The 7,918-nt window shown below is 35.7% G+C and overlaps 1 protein-coding gene across 1 annotated transcript; it reads left to right on the top strand.

Moving 5' to 3' along the window:
- The first annotated feature begins 244 nt into the window (after positions 1-244).
- LOC100779497 (C-type lectin receptor-like tyrosine-protein kinase At1g52310) lies at positions 245-5,890 on the top strand. Its single transcript, XM_003534910.5, has 5 exons — positions 245-583; positions 735-789; positions 2,286-2,714; positions 2,943-3,504; positions 5,078-5,890. The coding sequence occupies exons 1-5, from the start codon at positions 512-514 to the stop codon at positions 5,595-5,597; spliced, it is 1,638 nt and encodes a 545-aa protein (XP_003534958.1). The 5' UTR covers positions 245-511; the 3' UTR covers positions 5,598-5,890.
- The last annotated feature ends 2,028 nt before the right edge of the window (positions 5,891-7,918 follow it).

Raw genomic sequence — 7,918 nt, 5'->3', positions numbered from 1 at the left:
TCATGTTGACGTAACCCTTTGGGGTATCTCACCAACAGTGATGGCAAAATAAGGATTACGCCAATAGAAATGGCGAAACCCTACAAAAAAACATATCCCTCTAAACATTCTTTCAAAACAAGCTCTCTAGAATAAATAATTTGTAAAAGAAACTCGTTTACGTCATTTTGTCCCAAAATGGGCCTAACATATTGCACTTCTGCGTTATGAAATAGACTGACCCATGTGGTTTACTTTCAACAGATCTGATTGCTCTTCAGAGTTCAAACCCTCTTTAATTGCATTTACACCTATGACCTACCCACCAAAAACACTGAAACGAGCAAACCAGAATGGGAACTGCCCTACCCTCTTTACTTTAATTCAGTCACAACAAGGGCAAAAAAAAAAAGAAAGAAAAAAAAGAATGAGCAAGTCTTCTGGTGCTGTTTTTCTCGCGCGCGCTCAGCGTGCGATGTTTTCGTTTCCTAGTTAGTAGCAGCGAGATTTTGAGGTTGTCGTGACCAAGTCCATGGAACTGAAATTCGTTCTCTTTCTACTCCCTTTGCTAGTTGTTGCTGCTCATGGACTCGCTTCCAATGCGGTGAGTGTAACAGTAACCATAATTTACTTTTTTTTATTTGTTAAAAAGTCAAATTGAAAAATAAGTTAATGTTTTCTTGCAATAAGCAAATGAAAGAATTTTTTTTTTTTCGCTGTGAACCTATTTGTCGGAAGCTTTGTCTTGCTTGCAGACACTGAACGAGACTTGTGGATACTTCGATGGTTCTCTCAATAGGGACCCTAAAGGTACGATTTTTATTTCTATGTTACTTAAGTAAATCTGCATAATCGATGTTTTAGAAATTATTATTGTTGTTCTTCTTACAGTCCCTCCGATCCAAAACCATTGATACTTGAGGTTTTGTAGAATGATTGTGAAAAATCATTGAATGCCTTTGATTTTTAGAAGAATATCACTACGTTTCACTAAGTTATCTCTTTCAGTTTCACTATTAATATTTTTTTTTCGTGTTACTTTTAGGGAAGATACCAAGAGACAAGTTAAAATTGAAAAAATAATTAGAAATGCTTTCTTCACTTTGAGAAGTTATAAACAATTTGAAACAAAGTAAAACTAGTGAATGGACAATTATTTTGAAATGAAGTGAGTGTTTCTGTTAATCAAGGTTTTAAAAAATGGTCCATGACCGCAATTTTGGTTGCGTCAAGGTTTTTGGTTGTGGCTGCATTTGTCCAGATTGCACTTTAAAACCTTGAAGTTAATTATGTGATAATGTGTCGATTGTTTTGATGAAAGGTAAAAAAGTTAAATGCAGTTACATTTTACTATAATTGGGACTATTTAAAAGTGTTGTTAGTCCTTTCGTTTCCTAATTACCTTAAATGATACAATTACTATTCATAGAAGTGTAGGAGTTTTAAGGTTGGCTTGGTGGTAAGAGGAGAAGTAAGAGAAGGGAGGGAGGGGAAAGTCGTGGGTTTTATTCGCCCTGCTAACAAAATACTAACAATTAACAACTAAAATTTGCTGATAAAAAAACCTCTTCATAGAAATCTGGTCAAATATGAAAGTTGATCTGCATTAGAGAGGATACATGAGCAATTTATGTAGTTGCTGGCCAGTATAAACCATAGGTTTAAATTGTGCACTATCATCTGCAATAGCGGCTTCCTGTCACGTCACACCCCCCAAGCTATGTCAACCATCGCATAGCAGATCGGAGTTGCTGTGGCCATGGCCATTTTTGAGGACAGTAGCAGTTGGAGCGGCCCCTTTTTTGAGAAGATGTTGGTTTTTGGTTTCCTGTGAGGCAGCGACGTTCCAGCGGGGTAGAGATGTTAAACAAATAAATATACAGTTGTCTGATGTTTTGTTCCACTCATAGTTACTAACTGAATAACAGACTGTAAATAATCTGTTATTAACAACCAAGTAAAACTCAGAAGCTAACTAATACACAAGCTAATTACTGTAGAAGCAACTAGTTATAACTAATTGGCAGGTTCTTTCTCCCGAGTGAGTTTGCATCTAGATGCATGTTGACACTGACATCGTATTATCCAAATGAATGATTTAAGAACTATTGTGCCATGATTCATAATGCATCTTAATATTTACGATTACATGTATGATGTATTCTATCTAAATTCTAGCACAAATCTGAATGTCTGATGATGCTTGAAGTCACATTTTGATAATGATTTCTATACTTTGTCTGAATAGACTTTGAATACTAATGCTTTATTATTCAAATATTATATTGTTTCCTCTCCTTGTGCAGTACCTTGCCCGATTGGTTGGGTTATGGACCCGAACAAAACCAAGTGCTTTCTCCATGTTGGGAGGCCCCAATCTTGGAATGACTCAGAGACCTGTTGTAGTAAGTATGGTGGACATTTAGTGTCATTGACATCGCTTCAGGAGCTACAATTTGCTCAAAGCCTATGTGGTGAATCTATAAATAGTTGCTGGATTGGTGGGCAAAGACTCAACTCTACAGCTGGTTATCAGTGGATGTGGTCTAACAATTCACCGTGGAACAACTCCATATTTTCTATGGTCAATGTTCCACCCCATTGTAATGGAACTGGACCGTCCTGTCATAGGAACAGTACAGACAATTTGTGTACAGTAGTGACTAATAATTCAAACTCTCTCATAACTGAGAGATGCGACAATCCTCATGCTTCTCTATGTATACTTGATATAGGTATGTTTTCCTTGTATATATCACTGTCAATTCTCACTTTACATTCATTAGAAAATTTGGTATTTGCATTTTCCATTTCTTTTTATTCTTCCCCAAAAGGTGTCTTGTTTTTGAGAAATTTGTTATATTATTGCTTATGCTATATTTTCCCCTCCTTTTCTTCTATCTTTATTAAATTTTTGAATCATCATTGCTGACCTAACTGTTTACTGTTTTCTTTTATCTCAGATACAAAACGGAACCAAATGCACCGTCGCAGAGAATACCTTATCATCCTCACAGTGGTGAGTACCTTGATACTCTCCACAACATTATCAGTGGTAGTTTGGCTTCTTGTATATAAGCGAGGCAAGAAAAGAAGGCGGTCTAGAAAACTATCTATTCCAGGAGCTTCTCTTCCATCATGGAAAGTCTTTACCAAAGAGGAATTAAGGTCAATTACAAAGAATTTCAGTGAAGGTAACCGTCTTGTTGGGGATGCCAAGACTGGTGGTACATACAGTGGGGTTTTATCAGATGGTTCAAAAGTCGCAGTTAAGAGATTAAAGAGGTCAAGCTTTCAGAGGAAAAAGGAGTTCTATTCTGAAATTAGCAGGGTTGCTCGGCTTCGTCATCCTAATCTGGTGGCTGTGATGGGATGCTGCTATGATCATGGTGACCGCTACATTGTTTATGAGTTTGTAGCTAATGGGCCCTTAGATAAATGGCTACATCATATACCAAGGGGAGGTCGCAACTTAGATTGGGCTATGAGGATGAAAATTGCAACTACGCTTGCTCAAGGAATTGCGTATGTTCAAATTATACTTTTTCTTTGCTAACTTTCCATGTGTTAATTTAGAATCATTTGCTTTCCTTGTCAAGATGCATATTTTCACTCAAATTAATGAAAAATTTCCTATGATACATTTTTTTTTTTTACTTTTGCTGCAACTGTGGCATCTAGGTCATTCAACTTTGGTATTCATATGAATTATTTTTAATTGGTACTGCATTGCCCATTTGAATTATTTATAAAATTGCAAATTTCAAATGGGAACACATTTAATTTAATACTTAGGTAGCATTTGGTAGCATTTGTTCCATTCTGTTCCCCTTGGTGTTCCACCCTTTTCAATGGAACCAGAGTGTTCCATTTTTCAACTGTGTCCTTTTTAGTTCTTTCTTTAAAAGTACCAATAATAGAATAAAACTTGTGTTATGTTTTGTCCCAGTGTAGCATGTCTAAATGCCACTGGTCTGGTCGATTATCAAATCCAATAAAGAACTAGTGTGTTTTGGATTTCCCTGCTGCTAAAATGCCCCATCCATCTGTTCTTGAATTTTAATTTTACATCAGAGCAATGATCCTCTTCATTCTGACATTTGTTTGGAAGATAGGGATCTCCATTTAACCAAGTAAATATTACGACGGAATAGTAGAGTTGAATTGATTAAAATATGCTATGCCAGTGCACTTGGTCCAAAACCACTCACGGAGGGTAGAACTTTGGAGTATGTATTTGGAATGGATCTGGATCCCCTAATGTTATTTCTGACATTAGATGATCATAGAGGGAGAGATAGAAAATTAATCATCATAGCCTCATAGGACCCAGCATTATTTATGTTGGACCCATTAATGTTGCATCTGTGATGGGATCCTGTTCCATTTAGACAAGTGGAAATAGTTAAGGTGATTTTAATTGCTAATGAAGTTTCAGTTTTGATTTTTGATCGTATGTGTTATCTACAGTTTCCAAGTCCAGCACCAGCACAGTAATTAAGTTGGGATTTTTTTCCAGATAAAAATGTTTTTAATATTGCATTCCCCGGGCCTTGTAAGATCATTTATCAAAGATGTCTTTTATTTAGCATCAATCTTCAAGGAATCTTTTTGATGGCTATATAAAGTTGCTTTTCTTCATTGTTTCTGTCCTATTTGTCCTGTGGAGTAGAGTCTCAGATGATTTGTTTTCTTATGATAACCCAAGTTCTATCAACTTGTGGACTTGTTTGTTTTACTTTTTTGATATGATTACCTTCATTATGTAAACTCTAGCATGGCCTTGTATGCTTTTTAGGACATCATGGAGAAATCTGATATCTAGATATACACTATTAATTAGCCAAATGAAATTATATAAAGGGTAGTTTAGGAGAAAGCCATTATCTTCCAATCCAAAAAGAAACAGTAAATGGAAGGGGATGGAGTAGAGAGGAGGAGATAAATGGAAACCTCTGTCCAGGGCAGCCATATGCATGTTTGTTGTTTCTCTTAATGATGACTATAATTTTCATTCCCTCAAACAAAAGTATTTCCCTTATGTTTGTTGTTAATGGATATATTGCTTAAAGTATACTCTTTTTCCTCATTTTAACAGGTTTCTGCACGACAAGGTTAAGCCACAAGTTGTGCATCGAGATATACGTGCTAGCAATGTTCTGCTGGATGAGGAGTTTGGAGCACAGCTTATGGGTGTTGGTCTGTCCAAGTTTGTGCCATATGAGGTAATGCACGAGAGGACTGTGATGGCAGGTGGAACTTATGGATATCTTGCCCCGGAGTTTGTGTACAGAAATGAGCTCACAACAAAGAGTGATGTGTATAGTTTTGGTGTGCTACTACTTGAAATTGTAAGTGGACGTAGACCTGCACAGGCAGTGGATTCTGTGGGTTGGCAGAGTATATTTGAATGGGCGACGCCTCTTGTGCAAGCTCATCGCTATCACGAACTCTTGGATCTTCATATAACTTCCTCCTCTATCATCCCAGAGGCTAGTACCATCCAAAAGGTTGTAGACCTTGTTTATTCTTGCACGCAGCATGTCCCGTCTATGCGCCCTAGAATGTCTCATGTTGTTCACCAGCTGCAACAGATTGCCCAGCCACCTGCAAAGTAAAGCTAATGAAGCAGTAGTCTTGACCTCAAGTTTTTGTATCTATAACTTCAAAGTGGAGGGGGGTTTTTTGTTTTAAATATTAACAGATATTTATGTATGTACTTTAACCTGCCCTTTTTTAGGGTCGAAACTAAATTAAGTGGGAATTAGAGTTAGCCCAGGCAAATTCTGCTAGACAATATTTGATGTCATACATGTAATGTAGGTGTAGTTGTAATATGGTACTATTGATGGAATTGTACCCCTTTTTTCATTCTTAGTAAAGTTGTAAAATGGACAACATTAAAAGGAAACTGAAGTGTGAAGGCATCATATGTTCTTTGATTATGTTTAGGTAAGCAGCTTAATTGTTTATTTAATGTTTTTTTATGAGTTTATGTCATAAATCATAAAACTTGTTGAATTAAGTTAAAAAGTTATTGAAACAAGTTACGACAAAAAGACTTCAATTATAAATTATTTTTATTAGTATTTTTCAAGTGCCTACTTTGTATGCAATGGAAGCAGCTTATAGACGGAAATGATGTAGATTAGGAAATGCAACCTCATGGTCAGTGTTTTATCATAAGTATGTCAAGCTCATTTGACCTAGTGTGCATAATAAGACAAGATATTGCTTGGAGCAACAAAGAAAGATTAAATGCATTTGTCTCTGTTAGGTAATTCACATTGCTTGTTGCTCAAATCCTCACCCGAATTTACTCCTTCAACGGTCATTTGATGCAATGGTCAACATTTTTATTATTTTTTAACGCACATGGTTTAATTTGGGTTAATGTAGAATATCCCGTCAAAACAAAAATTCTAATCCCACTGTTAACTCAGTTAATGGAGTGTAATTTTCACAAGATCTAGAGGGATTAGTGTTATTTACCATTTACCAACATGATTTTATATATCGCCCTAGAATTACTTGACCTTTCATGGAACTTCATTTAGGCAACTAAAGATAAACTTAGGAAACTATTCGTGTACTACACCAAAGAGCTTCTCGCCCTTGTATTACATGAACAAATAAAAAAAAAAAGAATACAGTAGAAATAATCATACAATACATACATAAAAAAATTTGAAACGTATTTATGTCAAGTCAAGATAGATACGTTCAAGCCACACATAACAATCAAGATGTACAAGTTTTTCTATAAAAACAGGAATACAAGGCCCACTTGAGCACTATGGAATACAAACTATCATTTTAACAAACTAACATTTGCTGATAAAAAAATGAAATACAAACTAATACTAAAATATTGCAGGTGGCAGCAACAACCACTTCTAGGGACTGTTAACCAAGTGAAACTAATATTTGTTTGATCTGAACTGCCCTGGAAGAGATATTGATTACTATCTACCATATTCCCTGCACCATGCGTCAAAACCCAGGCAAAGTCAGCATAATAAAAAACCTACAAAGTCCATGCTGGTGTCTAGAAACAATTCCAACATTGTCTTGCTTAAAAATTGATTTTGATTTAAATCAAGGTATCAAGTTTCCTCTAGTCACCTGAGTCACTTTTATATTGTCTTATGTATGAAATGAAAGTACACTAGCCCTTGAATGTAAAGCTGAATGTTCAGTGAACATTGTTCACATGCACCCAAGAAAGAATCAAATGCCAAGAACATGAAGAATGTAAGAGCTAACCCATTATGTAATGATGGGCGTCAAAAAACCAATTCATTGTCGTGTAGTTAGTAGATACTCACATTTATAAGAAACACAATCAGCAACGCTTAATAAAACAAGCAACTTGAAAAGCTGCAAAAAAAAATGTCTATAGGAATTTTATTTTTACATCAAATTCACAAACCTTAATCTATGGATTCTGTTGTTTGAGATTGTTGCTCCTCAAATAAAGATTTTATTCTCTGCAGTAAACAACATACCCTGGTATTTAGCCAAAAGAATAAAACCAACTCCAGAAACATACATCTAAATATTTTTTCTTCTCCTTTCCTCTCTTTTTATTGCATTTCTATCTCAGGGCAATTAAACTTCCTGTTTCTCCTGGCAAATAACAATACTATATCTCATGTTTACTTCCTGCCTTGACAGAGCTTCCAACTTCCTCCAGTTTCTGCATTGGTAGCAGCTCCCCAGAAGGATTAGAATCATGTTTTAATGACTTTGATGGAGACATCTAAAAGTCAAAGAAAACAATGATGGGTGAGAGAGAAAATGAGACAATAAGTAAGCAGCATGGACAATGAGAGTTCTAAGTTGAAAGCAATATAAAGATTTACTAGTTAATGACAAATTATTGGTCACCCATTCACCCAGAAGTCCAGAAGCAAAATTTAAAAAGATTTATTCCCAA

This window comes from Glycine max, chromosome 9, assembly GCF_000004515.6.
Source record: "Glycine max cultivar Williams 82 chromosome 9, Glycine_max_v4.0, whole genome shotgun sequence".
Classification (NCBI taxonomy): Eukaryota; Viridiplantae; Streptophyta; class Magnoliopsida; order Fabales; family Fabaceae; genus Glycine; species Glycine max.
The sequence above is the reverse complement of the archived record's forward strand: the minus strand, read 5'-3'. Positions and strand labels throughout refer to the sequence as shown.